The sequence below is a fragment of the Alosa pseudoharengus genome, unplaced genomic scaffold (assembly GCF_046254945.1).
Source record: "Alosa pseudoharengus isolate Yale_2024_CS ecotype anadromous, Long Island Sound unplaced genomic scaffold, YU_APseudo_1.1 YU_APseudo_1.1_scf_24, whole genome shotgun sequence".
Taxonomy (NCBI): domain Eukaryota; kingdom Metazoa; phylum Chordata; class Actinopteri; order Clupeiformes; family Clupeidae; genus Alosa; species Alosa pseudoharengus.
The window spans coordinates 23129478-23144928 of NW_027468689.1; the positions used below are offsets into that span (position 1 = coordinate 23129478).

General features: G+C 47.7%; 1 protein-coding gene and 1 long non-coding RNA gene across 2 annotated transcripts in view; both read left to right on the forward strand.

The window, feature by feature from the left end:
* The window catches only part of ahr1b (aryl hydrocarbon receptor 1b), a 38984-nt gene extending 26034 nt beyond the window's left edge, over positions 1-12950 (forward strand). Inside the window, exons 5-8 of the mRNA XM_076302526.1 lie at positions 1963-2072; positions 4233-4374; positions 4692-6540; positions 11992-12950. Of these exons, the coding sequence (XP_076158641.1) occupies positions 1963-2072; positions 4233-4374; positions 4692-6540; positions 11992-12156 (2266 nt within the window). The 3' untranslated portion in view covers positions 12157-12950. The remainder of the gene's footprint in view (positions 1-1962; positions 2073-4232; positions 4375-4691; positions 6541-11991) is intronic.
* On the forward strand, positions 8-816 carry LOC143142550 (uncharacterized). The gene is made up of 2 exons (XR_012990944.1): positions 8-244; positions 573-816. It is a non-coding gene; the product is annotated as an uncharacterized LOC143142550 (long non-coding RNA).
* Positions 12951-15451: the final 2501 nt, after the last annotated feature.

Below are 15451 nucleotides of genomic sequence, written 5' to 3' on the forward strand. Positions count from 1 at the left end.
ATGCGTAACCAGATTCCGAAGCAGTGGTTTGGAAGTTTGTTACTAAACAAGCAAGATACATGTTTTTGAAGGTTTTTGTTCGTAAAACATGCCAAAGAGACAAAAAAAAGACGAAACATGTCGAAGAACCCGAGGACATTGAAGATCTGGAGGACATCGATGAAGGAGAAGAAAGCATTTTCTCGGAATGCGACTCCGAGGAGGAGCAGAACTTTTTAGCTGGGAAGGACCCCGATTTTGAGCTGTGAGTAGACTACTTATATCCATATACAGTTACAGATACAGTTTAGTTTGCTTTTGTAATGTTTAGTGCATAGTTTTTCATTTAGCTTTGTTTCATAGTGTGAACAGTGTGAACAGTGTTCTGGTACCTGGGGGGAGGGGAGTTAGGTGAGAATGCAGTGTGTGTTTGTGTGTGTGTGTGTGTGTGTGTGTGTGTGTGTGTAAAAGAGAGAGCAGGGGGAGGTGTGACCTGAGTACACACATTTATATCATTTGTGTAAGTTGTTGGGAAGGGTTTTCATATACTTTAGTGGGTCTGAGCCTAACTTCCATCTGTACAATTGTTTCAGTGACAGCGATGAAGACTGGGCCCCGCCAAGCAAAAAAACAAGAGCTGAGGATCCTGTGTCTGAGGAAGAGGAGCCGGTGGCCGAGACTATTTCAGTTGTTCATAACACGTTCCATTTTGTTGACCGTGGTTGCCAACACAAATACATTTCTATTGCATTGAATGTGAATCATTTGATGTTTCGTTTGCCAGGGTATTGCTATTTTTTACCTTTGTTTCATTTTATAATACAAATGTTCACTGCATTACCTTGTTTGTCCTTTTTTCATGGAAATCTCAAAGGCGTAGGAGCAAAAGTAAGAGTTTCAGGTCAGATAATGCTTCTCTGGACTCATGGCACAGCCACTGCAAAGCACTCCAGGTACAAGCAACATGACACAGAGAGTGTAACCTTTCATTTGACACCAAGATCATGGTTCTACATAAAGGGGTTCTTGTATAGGAAGCATTTTAGTTTTGGGTAACCAAAGGTCCTTTTGGAGTCTCCAAATGGACACTTAGCAAAACGCATGTGTATGCCCACACAAATATGGGTCCCACACAGTCATACATCATCCTATAAGGATCTACTTTGACATACAGATTCACAAGACCTGGTAGTGGGCCTCAGTGGTGTTTTCAAGAGAAAATAAGTGACCAAGAGGGCAGAATGTGGTCATTTCTAGAGATGTACATAACCGCCTATAAAAAAAACTATCATTCTACCCTTTGCCACTCTCTGATAGTTCATCACACAGTCAATCTATTGGTACCAAAAAATTCTACAAGGCCTTAGCTTTCCAAAGAGGTCAGGCACTTGATTGTAAGTCAAAGTATGTGGCAACAGGGCCATTTTAAGTAGGCGGTGTGCAATTTCGAGGAAAAACTCAAAATAGGGGTGGAAATGTATAAGGTTAAGGTGATGATACATGAGGCAACTTTCAGTGCAAGGTTGCTGGGCAATCACATGACCAGTTCCTAGTGGTCTGATTGAATGATTGTGACATGTTCTTGGCTGATAATAGTCCAGATAGAGAATAATTGCCCAATATCAATAGGAAAGTGTCAAACACTACATTACCCAGCAGCAACGCTCTAAATAATATGTTCCACATGTGTCACCTCCTTTAGTGTACCTTTCTTTTACTTGTCACAACTCCATAATCACTATACCATTTTCATATATATTGCTGTAAGAATTGGTAAATGTTTGACTACATTGCTAAAAGCTGGATACATTTCCATACTACTCAACACAGATGTACAGATATTGTTTAATTGATACTGAACATTTTGAGAGTCTTACATTTTGCTTTGTCTCTCTCTCTCTCTCTCTCGGCCCTTCTCTATTCTCTCTGTGTTTGTGTGTGTGTGTGTGTGTGTGTGTGTGTGTGTGTGTGTGTGTGTGTTAGGGGCAAGATTGTCCTGGGTTACACAGAGGCCGAGCTGAGGGTTCGGGGGTCAGGATACCAGTTCATCCACGCTGCGGACATGCTGTACTGCGCTGAAAACCATGTTCGCAGTAAGTACCCACAAACAAAACCTTCGCAAATGGGGGAGGTAAACCAAACTGTTTGTACTGCACCTGTTTCAGAAGTGGGTCATTGAACCCCCATTATGGAGGCTGCTGGGTATCGATGCTCTTCATTCAGGAGTAACTTTGGCGCTGGTTCTCTGTCTTTGTTATGCTTTGGCACAGTAGTAAAACACAGCCATGAGCCAAACCAGAGTTCCAGCCAACAGCCCCAACAGTATCGAGCCCCAGCTCACAAACTCAACGACCCCACCGTCTGTTAGCCTTTAGTGCTTAGCTTAGCGCCAAAACCCCCTCAGTCCAATCCGCTGATCACATCCCAGGGGAAGACATAGAAGGATTTACTATCAGTCAGCAGAGCTTAGGAGGGACACTGACACCTGATGCCATAGCACAGCCCTGGGTCCAGTTTATCTGGCAAAGAAAGAACTGAAAAATTGTTACCACCTGATCCAGAATCAGTTTTGATTGGTCCAAATCCCAATGTCTGGAGCAGTTTTAGGGTTGGTGTGGGATGAGTCTTCAAGTAGAGATAGGAAAAACTTAAAAACGTATATGCGCATATGAGCAAAAGGGAGAGGGGGAGAACAGATAGTAGCATGGTATAGCATAGCATGTAGCATAGTGGAGCCTAGCACAGCATAATATTGCATAGCACAGTGGAGCCTAATACAGCATAGCGTAGCGTAGTATAGCATGGTTGAGTGGAGCATAGCATAGATAGAGAGAAGAGTGGAGGAGTGCAGTGGAGGGATGTTTTCCCATAATCCCAGAGATTATGGAGGAGATTGCGCAAAGCCGCGGAATGGTGGCTGGTGAGAGGATAGAAAAGTGACCTAGGGCCACAAATCAGGAATTTGATATGGACGGACACATACAGAGACACACACACATATGCAGACCAAAGCTGACGCAGTAGGTGAAACTACACACACTCACACACACACACATTCTGTACTGGTTTGGTTTGGTATTGGGTTTTATTATTATTCCAGTATTTAAACAGATGAAATGGGATTTGTGCTCTCAAAGGAGCACAGTTGGAGAGCCTAGCCTGCCACTAACCTCATCTGGCATCTTGTGGCTAATCAGTGAGCCGGTGCCTCTCTGTGACCCATACCAACAAAGTGACATCAAACAGTAGAGTCATACAAACCACAGATTTCCCTTTCAAAAGAAAGCAGGTGCTGGACACAGGCTCTAAAATCATTGATTTCATCTGCGATAGCGATCAAATTTCCTTGTACTTTTTTTCCCCCCTCACACTAATATTTTTTCTCCAAAGCATATGAAACATAGTGATAGCTGATGGTAGCCCATACATCATGTAGGGCTTTATTGAGGGACGCATGCAGGGATTTTCCTCAGTCTAACTCTCTCTCAGCATCTGGTGCGGATCATGGATATCTGTTAAAGTCTTTACTGGCAGGGCTCCTCGAAGAAACAATAGCCTTCAGTCCCTTGCACCTGTGCTTGGCCAGCACACACACACACACACACACACACACGGAGCTTGTTCCGGAAAGCGGGACAGCTGAGACGAGGTTTCTATTGCAGCCCGCAGGGGCCTGCCTGCCAAGGCAACAATGGAGTGGGGGGACTTTGAGCGGAAAGTGTGGTGTGAGTGTGTGCTTGAAGTCACGGCCCGGGTTTTGAGTAGGGTGAAATGTAATGAACTGGCCAGTGGGAGTGTGTGTGTGTGTGTGTGTGTGTGTGTGTGTGTGTGTGTGTGTGTGTGTGTGTGTTTGTGTTTGTGCTGATGTGTGTGTCTGGGTCAAGTGTCTGCATGCACGTGTGTTAGCGCACAACGGTGTGGACTTGCGTTTGTGTGTGTGTGTGTGCTGATGTGATTGTGTGTGTGTGTGTCTGAGTCAAAAAATGTGTGCATGATGTGTGTGTTTCGCCCAAATGACTGTGTGTGTGTGTTAGCACATGTCAGTGTGGACCTGTGTGTGTGCATGTGCATGGGTATGTTGGGGCCAAATGTCTTTCTACGTGTATTAACACAGGCCAGTGTGCGGACGTGCAAGAGTGTGCGTGTGCGTGTGTGTGTTCGTGTCTGTGCATGCGTTAGCCAGGGCTGAGAGCTTTCTGTGTAAACACCGACTGCAGTCCGGCCTGTTGAGTCACTCACTGCTGTTTAAACAGTGATTAAGACCGGGGAGAGCGGGCTGACCGTATTCCGCCTGCTCACCAAGGAGAACCGATGGAAGTGGGTGCAGGCCAACGCCAGGCTCGTCTACAAGAACGGCAAGCCCGACTACATCATCGCCACCCAGAGGCCGCTGGTGTAAGTGCAATTCTCGCCTTGGCCTCCTGTGCAGTGTTTCACAACCCAGAAACTCAACCTTCAGTGTTAAACAAACTCAACCATCAGTGTTAAACACGACCTTAGTGTTGACCTTGACACAAGATGCATTCTCTAGTGATATCAGAGTGAGTTAAGTAATTAGGCCACATACAGTATAGTCAAAATACCGATTGTGTTGGTACGACTGTCCGGTTTTCACTTGTCTTACCATCGGACAGAAAACGCCTCTTAATAACAAATGTTAATTTGTTTGTTTACCTGTTTGTTTGTTTGTTTGTTTGTTTGTTTGTCTTCAGTGACGAAGAGGGTGGGGAACACCTGAGGAAGCGGTCGATGCACCTGCCCTTCACCTTCGCGACAGGTGAGGCACTACTTTACCAGACCAGCTATCCCATCCCCGGTTTCCCCGACAACGCCCACGGCAAAGGAAAGAACAGCAAGGCCAAGAAGGCCAAGGCTGACGGCAGCAAGAGCTCCAAGGACGAGGTGGACCCCAGCTCCCTGCTGGGGGCGCTGATGAGACAGGACGAGTCAGTGTACGTGTGCCAGCCCGCCGTGGAGCCAAAGATGGGCCACCACCACCACCACCACCGCAGCTTCTTCGCCGACCAGGAAGAGCCGGGGAGCGGCGGCGGTGGAGGAGGGTTCGGCTCGATGGCGGTGCCCGGTGACGGATGGGGCGCGGCCGTGCCAAACGGCTTTCCGTTTGGCGGCGGGTCCAAGAGCGAGCCGTCGAGTTTTGACCCGCTGCTGGCCACGCTGGACTCGCTGTCGCTGGAGAGCGAGGAGACGTGCTCGAACAGCGAGCTGTTCAGCGCGCTGGAGAACCTGGGCCTCAACGCCGAGGACCTGGAGCTGCTGCTGCTGGACGAGCGCATGATCCGCGTGGAGATGGAGCCCGACTACATCCCCTCGCTCAACGACCTGCTCACCAACAACGAGATCCTGTCCTACATCCACGACTCGCTCGAGAGCGGCGCGCGCGCGGACGCCGCCGACGTGGTGGTCGCCAGCGGCAACAGCAGCAGCAGCGGTAGCAGCATTAGCAGCGGCTCACAGATGGACGTCGTCCCCTCCGCAGAGACGCCCAATCTCACACTGTTGCCCGCCACCGCCACTGCCACCTTCACCCAGTCGTCCTACACCCCCATCCCCGAGCCGTGCCCTGTGCCCATGCCCACCCCCACTCCTCCGGGCACCACCCTCCCCCCTACGTACCCCCAGTACCGGCCGCACAGGCCACCAGCGCCCCCTATAGTCCAGCTCTCGCAGCAGATGCACCAGCATCTCAGTGGGCAGGCTGGCGCCCCGGTGACCTGGGTGCAGGGCTCCCCCTCGGACATCCCCCCCATGCCCAGGGTGCCCTTTACCCCGCACATGAACTCGGCGGTGTCAGCAGTGCACAACGGTCACTGGGTCCCCCAGCCTGAGCCCGTCGCCGCTGGCTTGGATGACCGCTGTCGCCTCCAGCAACCGGCGCTAGGCGTCCAGCTAACACCGTCGACAACAACGACGACAATGACAACGGGCATCCACCCAAACTCCAGGGCACAGGAGGCCTGGCAGCAGCGCCACCTGCTGGCCCAGCTGCAGCAAGCCCATGTCCAGCACCACTTCAAACCCCCACGGTTAGAGGATGGCACCACCGCTCCCTCCTCTTCCTCCTCCTCCTCGTCCTCCTCCGTTAACGGGCTTTACCCGACCCCGGAGCCCCAGTGGCAGGCCTACAACTGTGCCAGCCAGGTGGAGCTCGTCTCTGACGGACCCTGCTTCCCCAACGGGCACACGTCCCACGCGCAGAATGCCCGCGCAGGGGTGGCACACATGGATTACAGTATGGCAGAGGACACAGACATGGACTACCCTCTGAACAGCCGCGTTCCCGCGGGCGGCCCGGTGATCCCGTCGGCCTATCCGTCGGGCCTCCAGAAAGCCGAGCTCCAGCATCAGACTCCTCTTCAGCAGCCAAAGGCTCCCCTGACCCCCCACCCCCACCCCTGCTACCCCCAGCACCAGGCTAACCACGCATCCCTGGAGCAGCTCCTGGGCCTGGGGCAGAACCGGAACCAGCACCCGCCCCACCTGGGCGCCTACGGCATGATCAGCACGCACGGTGTCCCCCAGGACACCACGCGATGCTCCAAGGTAAGTGAAGCCGTCTCTCCGCTGCAATCATTATCCTATCGTGTCGGCACCACCAGAACGGCAGCAGGACCAGAGGGAGTTTTAGGTGTTCCTACGAGTTGTCTTGTGTCCCTGTCAGTAGGCACTGCGCTTTCACCGATAGGGTCAGAAAACACTCATCATGTCTGTCCAGACACGCATTTATGTTTTTTTTTTCTATGTTTACTGCAGTGTATATAATGGAGGTGTATGAAACACAGTGTTCTTATCCTCCATATTGATACCCTTGTGGGTGATTTCTACACACCATCACCATCTACACAAAATCACGCACTTGTGCAAAATCATTTTAAACACTTTTCCAGCCGTATGACAAGGGAGGAAGAAGAAGTGATCTTGTGAATATCTTTCTCTTCTAAAGCGGTATTATCTTGTGATCATTTATCATCATTTATTTTCCAGCAGTAAAAATGTGTGTTGCCTTTGGGTGTTGTCTTCCTCTTATGACCACGATTTCCTTTGTGTTTTGGAGAAATGGAATGTTTTTCCTTGTTTATGTTTTGTGTCATGTTTGACTTCATTCATTTGCAAAGTGGTACATGTACTGTAACATAATGTAGTGTAATGAAATAGAATGCAAGGAAAGGGTGGCACCGTTACTGATTGTGTTGTATAGTTCTGAGATGGATTTGTGCAGCTCTCAGTTCTGTTCTTATGTGAGCGAGGGGGGAAAGGGGCCTCTGGTCTGGTCAGCGCTTCCACAGAGCTGAACATAAACGGCGGTGATTCAACCAGACATTTCGTGTAAATAATTTGCGGAAGGTCAAACTCTGTAGGGGGCCCGAGTGTAGCCGACGAACAGAGAATGTCCAGTGTGAGACAGGTTACTTCTGATCGCACGGACGGCCAGATCCAAACAAGTTTAAGAAGCATGATAGCACACTGGAAACCCATACTGTGGAAGGGCGGCTAGCTGGCAAGGCTTATGGTCATGTGAGGTCATAATAAAAGACATGCTCACAGATTATTCTATATATAGATTATTAAGATTTGGTTGAGGTCAGCTCTAGACTAATCGTTTCATTGGGGGTTGGGGATAGGCTTGGCGATATGGACATTTGTGGTCCGGTGCCAACTCTGTGTGTTAGCTCTGGACTTAAAGCGTGTACAGACACATACACACACACACAGCACACACACAGCACACACACACACTCCTAAGCGTCTCTCCTAAACTAGCCTAAGTGCTCGCTCTGATCCAATTGAGACGTGCGTAATACAGCCGCCACCTGCAGCAGCAGTACAATCTGCCCTGTGAGGGCAGTCAGCAGACAGAATGTCTTTCCACCCGCCCGCCCCCTCATCAACCCGTCTCACCACACACTGTACATGGAACAAACAGAATACTACTTAACCCGTCAGCATTCTCTGTAAACTCACTGCATCTACAAATCCCATTAAGCATAAAGCAAGGACTGCTTTTGTCACTACAACTCAATATGAAGTTCTGTGGGTAGGGAGAAGGAAGAGGACTCGCTTAAACTATGCTTAACTGTTCTGGGTTCTCCTCCATGTTTATTCCTGGTAAAAGGCAGTCATACCTCCACACAGTCACCTATATGCTTGCTCTAGGTTTAGGCTTTGCGTGTATTAAAAAAAGTGTTCATGGTTAGTGGTAAATTAGTTTTAATAGAGTGAAATTGATCGATCTGCTCTCGTCTACTTTAGTCTAAACTCCTCTCCTCTGCTCTCGTCTGCTCTAGTCTAGACTATTGAGCTCTGCTCTGCTTTGCGCTCCTCAGTTGTGTTGTGGTGTGCTGTGTTGTAGCATTGTGATTGAGGCTGGCTCCTCACCCACTCCACCAGAGAGAGCAAAAGAGAGGGAGAGAGAGAGAAAGAGGGAGAGAGAGAGAAAGATGGAGAGAACGAGAGAGAGCGAGAAAGAGAGATGGTGCGGCAAAGAGAGAGACAGAGTGAAAGAGACAGAAAGAGAGAGAAAAAGAGTGAGAGAAAGAGAGAGGGTGCGACAAAGAGAGAGAGAGTGAAAGACCGCAGCCCCCTGAGCTGGCCTCTGACCCGGTAGCCCGGGCTGGACTGTGGAGATCTGTCCTCTCCGATTAGCACTGACACTCCCAGGCCTCCACATGTAGGCCACCATGCTGTCCTCCTTTCCCTGCTCTTCCTGTTACGGCAGCTAGCGTGCTGCTAGTTAGCTTCATTAGCATTCACAATGGGAGAGGGGGACAGAAGGAGGGATAGAGACACACATGGGAGTAAGAAATAAGAGTGAATTAAAGTGAAAAGGAAGATGAAATTAAGATTGAAAGAAAGACATGTAGTAGAGAAAAGGTAGAGAATGATAAAGAGAAGGAGAGATAATGTGAGTGAGGAAGATGAGATGAGGCCGAGGATGAGCGCTTGCGGGGAGGACTGACACGAGGCTGAAAGGGAGGAAGGACGGTCACGGGACACACTGTTTATGTCTTTCTCTCCCTCTATTTCTCTCTTTCTCTGTTTATGTCTCTCTTTCTCCCTCTTCCTTGTTCTCTCTGTCTCTCTCACTGTTTATGTGTGTGTCTCTCTCTCTCTCCCTTATTTTCTCTCTGTTTCTTCTTATCTGCGCGTCCGGGTAGTGGCTGTGTTTTTGTTCAGGGTCAGCGGTCTTGTCTGACAGGAGCTGAGAGAGAGAAGCGGAGAGAGGAGAGGAGCGGAGCGGAGTGCGGTGAGCCAGTCAAGCATGAGTCTGCTTTCACTGACCTACTCTCTGCGTCCGCCATCGCCTAATGCAGCTACACAGAGGCAGGCAGGGGCTGAGCAGGACTGGGTGGAGAGGATGGGGCTGAGCAGGACCTGGTGGAGGGGATGGGGCTGAGCAGGACCTGGTGGAGGGGATGGGGTTGGGTGGAGGGGATGGGGCTGAGCAGGACCTGGTGGAGGGGATGGGGTTGGGTGGAGGGGATGGGGCTAAGCAGGACCTGGTGGAGGGGATGGGGTTGGGTGGAGGGGATGGGGCTGAGCAGGGCAGGGTTGAGCTGAGCCGAGTGGAGGGTCGTTCGGTCAGATGAACAGATGGGTGGGTGAGTGTGGTGATTGGGTGCAGTGCAGTGGGTGGTTGTGATGGGTGGGTGTGGTGAGTGGGTGGTTGTGGGTACAGTGTGATGGGTGGGTGTGGTGGGTACGGTGTGGTGGGTACAGTGTGATGGGTGGGTGTGGTGGGTACGGTGTGGTGGGTGGTGGTTGTGATGGGTGGGTGTGGTGGGTACGGTGTGGTGGGTGGGTGGTTGTGATGGGTGGGTGCATTGGATCACTCTACTTTTTTACGCCCGCTCCTGCCCCATCCCCTGTCCTGAAAACAGTAGGGCCCAGTCTCCATCCATCAGCCAGCTCTGTGTGGACCTGTTCCCATAGAGGTCAGTAGTGGACGCACTGCCTGCTGGAGAGGTTTCTATCTGGTGGAAATCCATGGAGGGAGGTCCTTCATCCAACTTTCACCTCAGTTCTTCACCTCAAGTTCAGTGTTATGCTTGTTTCAGATGGTTTATTTCTGTGTCTGTGTGTGTGTGTGTGTGTGTGTGTGTGTGTGTGTGTGTGTGAGAGAGAGAGAGAGAGAGAGTATGTGTGTTAAATATAAATACACTCGTCCTCAGTATTGTGTAGCAGTCATAGTTTACATACAAAGACTTGGCTGAAGAGTGGTATGGACTTTAAATCTGTGACCGTCTTCCTCCAGAAATCAGATTTTCAGAAATCATAGCCTTTCTTACAGTGTTCTTAAAGTGATGGAATCATAACTCTTGTATCATGGCACATACCATATCATTTGATATTGAGTGTTATGTTTTATCAAGACTTGTAAATATGCAGCCCCAGTGTGTGTGAGTGTGTATGATCGCTGCCACCACGTATTTAAGAAGTGTATGTGTGTATGTGTACAGAAAGAGGTTTACCTGCTTTGGTTTATGAAGGGATGATTCCTGGCTAATCCATTTAGGCCCACTGAGGAGGATTACAATTAGGGCCAGGATATGAGTGGCAACCGCAGCTTCCCTTTCCCAGAACCTAGAACTTAGAACCTAGATCCCGGATCCGACCCTTTACCGCCTGAGTACTAACCTCACCATGCCAAAATAGACACCTTCAATAGACACCTTCTCATTGCAAGACCAGCAGGCACCTCAAACACACTGGAGTCTGCCCCAAACACACACACAAAGCTAACGCTATCTCTGGTGCTAACCGCTAGCCCAATAGCCGTCGCTAATGAATATTTAATCTGGTGCTGCCATCACTCAGGGACAGTCTGTAAGAATACTGCATTGGCACAGGGCAGACAGGCGGGGGTGGGCATTTGGGGTGGGCATCGCGTGGGCGTCAGACTGGGTCGCCGTTGCAGATGCCCAGCTGTGCCAGCCTGGCGTCACTGCCCTCTCCGACCTGCCGGCGGCCGCTTTGGTGGTAGTCCAGCACCAGGGATAAATATGTGTGTGTGTGTGTGTGTCTGCCGTTCCAGCGTGGGGGATAAGTCTATGTGTGTGTGTATGTGTGTGTGTGTGTGTGTGTGTGTGTGTGTGTGTGTGTGTGTGTGTGTGTGTGTGTGAGAGTGTGTAGGTCTGTGATTGCACCAGTACTCTTGAGCTTAGGGAGGACCAGTGTGACCCTGCATAACCCCACTATACTCTCTCTCTCTGTCTCTCTCTTTCTGTCAATTTATCTAGCTATCTGTCTCTCTCTCTCCCGCTCCCTCTCTCTCCCCCTCTTTCTCTCTCTGTGTCCCTCCCTCTCTCCTTCCCTCCCCCTCCCCCTTCCTCTCTCTCTCTCTCTCTCTCTCTCTGACCTGGTTTATGTGATTGGGGTCAGTGAGCATGTTTATCGTTCCTTCCTCCCGCGTTCCACTGCTGCCTCTGGTGTCGAGTCCACATAAACACACACACACACACACTGACGCAAACACACACACCACACACACACACACACACCTACACACACCCCTCAATTAGTCCCATCAGGACCACAGCAATCAACCACTGCTCTGCTCCACAAACTCCGCAAATGGTTGGAATATCAAATTATAGTAATTACGTTGCACACTGTATCATTACTTCTGCCATAAAAATATGTAGCCCATATTTTTGTGTGCAGTAAATATCTGAAGGAACCTCAAATGGTCATAATTTGATAATAAGATCATCTCCCCCATTTTATATTAACTTAGCAGTTCACTTAACTCATAAGTGTGTGGCAACGATAAATTAATAATACTTTCATGTCGGTGCATATATAATGCCATCATTAAACCTTAAACTACCCGTTCATACATATAAGTAATGACATAAACAGTACATTGCACTCAATGAATGAAGTAGCCAATGAAGTCCAGAGTACCAGAAACTCTGACCAGACTATTGGTGGGTGAGTGAGTGTATGTTTGCGCCATGTTGTGACTAACTCTGCTGTGGCTGTGTTGTGTTTCAGATGGAAACTGCCTGTATTCTGAACAGCACGAGTGTGGCTTACACTAGCACTTGCCTGGTTCCTAACGGGACCGCGGTGGGCCCCAACGACAGTCCGCACCCGCACCCTGGCCCCGAGACCCTGCCCAGCCTCCCCGACTCACAATCCACCGGGTTCTACCTCTGAGAGTGTACGGTATGGACCAGACTCGCCATCGCCAGTCAGCTAGGTCTGCCATCTGCAAAACTACACAGAACAGAGACAAGAAGAGGAGACAATGAAATGAACGGCTCTTATTTGTTGTTTAGATGTTGTTGTTTTTGGGTTTTTTTCATTTGTGTGGTGGGAGGTGGGTTGGGGGTAACTTTCTCTCAAGATGCATTTCTCCTTTTCTTGTGCATGATTTGTACTTTGATACTGAGGATAAGGTTTATGAAAGTCACTGTGATGTGCAGAGAGCAGGGCCTTGCACAAACATCTCAACTTAATTATTTGTATAATTAGCCTCTCTGTGCATCGTCAAACCGAAGGGTCCATTATCCTCGACCAAAAGAGTGTCATTAGATTAGTTTCCCACAGGCTCTGAATGACTTTCCACAATTACCTCCTCTATTAAAAAACAATCCTGAGAAATACGAAGTACAGCTTCTTAAAATACATCTCAGTGAAGGATATATTTATTTGACCTATAGAATATGCCATGACTAACTTTTGATTTAGGGAATTTTCTTACGGCTCTGCAGAGAAGGAGTTGACCAGGGTCTTGTGAAGTGTAATGTCCTTGTCTCCATGGCGATTCCGTGGAGACTCTTGATGCAGTGTGTCCCGCTGGGACAGATGAGACGACAACGTTGGGCGCGTTTGCATGAACGGAAGACGACTCAGACTAAAGCATTTCACTCTCATCAAACTGATTGTATGAAATCCTCCGTATTTACTGTTTAATATTTGAATAACAAAGTAATATAGCTGGGGTGGGCGTGGGGGGGGGGTGCTCTTTTAATTTATTGAAATGAGAGCTTAGATGAGCTTCATGATGTAACGAAGGCTACTGTGAGATTTGTGTTGTTGCCATGCGTACATCGCCAGACGGGCCTTTACAGCTGTGTTGTAAAATGACAGTATTGCGTTGTCAAGCACTTGTCATGTCATAAACGTCAAAGCATTTTTCTCTTCCTGACAACTACAGACTTCAATCTCTAGTCCCCCCCCCCCCCCTTTCTGAGAAAGAGCAAGAACTTGCAGTGCATTGTGGGTCTGTCTCTCTCTATTTCTCTCTATCTCTATCTCTATCTCTCTCGATTCGGCCCAGGCATCTATTCAGGTACTCGGTGTTGTGAGCGTGCTCAGTGCACACGCCTGGTGGTCGAGTTCTCTTCATGAGCACTCACTCAGAAAAATAAGAATAAAAAACCAAATGTGAGAACTTGTCATCTCCACAGAGATTCAGTAGTTGTAACTGGAAGCTTACATTGTTGAATGTGTTGTGTATATTGTCGAGGAGTTCTAGAAAGATCATGTTTAACTTCATCAAGGTGCTGACAGGTGATTTTGAGTAATGTTGTTCCTAGTTGTAGTAAAATGTCACAACAATTTAATTTCTGTATGGTCTCCTGTGTTTGTTTTTTATATGTACCTATAAATAAAAAAATAAAAATATACTTTTCTTATATGAAGTTGCATTCATATGAACCTTGAAAAAAATAGATAAAAAATATATGTTCAAAAAAGCAAACAAACAACCATTTCAAACAAAGTTTTAAAATACCTGTGTGTAAATAGTCAAAGGTGATTTTTATTACATTTGTCAAAAGCACTATTTTAAAGCACTGCTTCTTAACCAGCTTCTTTTCTGGCACAGGACCATAGGCTTGTAGAAAGCTTTTTGAATTCTTGTATAAATACCTTCAGTACTGTGTTTCATTCTGTTTTGAGGAGTTTGACACTTTAGATAGAAAGACTATGGTGCCATACAGTTGAGACTCACTTTCCAGAGGAACATGTGTTATGTTTAGAAAATGACGTTTTGTCAATGTCAAGTCTTTTTTTAAATCACATTGAATTTATTTTAATATTCTAACACACTGAAAGTTATTGTAGATGTATGAAGGACATACATATGCAGTTTTATCTATTTGTCTTTTGGCTGCTTGTTAAAATGTACTCTTGGATCCTGAAAAATAAAGGATTTGTGCAAACACAACCAACAACCAGAGTCTCCTTTTATTTCCACAGATATTTACCGACCTACTGACTGATATGTCGTCAGGTTGAACTAATTTTAAGCTCATGATATCAGTGAGGTGAGAATAAACACTTTCACTTTCACTGCAGGTAGTAAATAGACTAGGCTTGCTTCCCCAAAAATGGTTACTGAATAATGTATATGTGTATATTCTGTAATTAGAAGTATTATGCTATCGTAATATCACAGTAATAAGTCTACACTAATAATATGATATCAGTCTAGATAAGGGCTGCATAATTAACGCATTGCAGTCACCAATCACAGTATGAACCAACACAATTATCTAATCGCAAAATCTACAAATTATTGTGCAATTAATCTGGTCATATTCTTGTCCTCCTTGACTGTGCCACTTCTGATTGGTGAGCATGCAAGAAGCACAAAACCCCCGAACGGTGAGCTTCACAGCCAATCAGGAGTGTTGTGCCTCCCTTGCACCAGGCACACTCACCAATCAGAAGCGCCACAACTTAAAGGAACATGCCACCCAATGTCAGTAGTAATATATGTTTTTACCTTAAAGGGACACCAGGCAAGCCTGATGCTTTTTCTCTATGAAACTCCCCCTCGCTCGGTCTGAAGCTCTTTTCCTTTTCTTTGCGTCTTCTGTCAAGGGTTAGCTCTGGTGCGTGGCGCGAATGTGTTAGCATGTTGTTACTGTATGCTAGCGGGCTCAGACGTAGCCATAGAGCAGGGGTCTCAGACTCCTGGCCCAAAGTAGCCATAGAGCAGGGGTCTCAAACTCCCAATTCCGGCCCGCGACCTATGTCAAAATAATAATGTAATCCGGCCCTTGAGGGTATTTTTAATTGCGACAAACAACGATACTGATTAAAATAGACGATAGATCCAAGTACTTGTACTCTCCTCCACTAATTGCTAGACATCCAGAGCTTGATTCAAACCAAAATCGCTGCACAAAGTTTTCAGGAAATACTTGCAATAATTACACGCGAGAAACACGAAGACGTGCATTTGTAATGACGCGGAAGCGATGTAATAGTTTTGCACAAATTGAAGCAGACATAGCAGGCCTACACCAAATGTTGAAAAACGTTCATGTGTGATGAAGTCTTGGGTAGGCTATGTTATTCACCTATCCTGATTCTGAAGGAGAATATCCTGTTGGAGATTATGATCGATCGTCTATTGACAGTGATGGTCATGGTGTGAATGGAGGTGCGTCTTTTCGTGTATACCACGGTGTCCACTAAGCATACCATGCTTATTTCG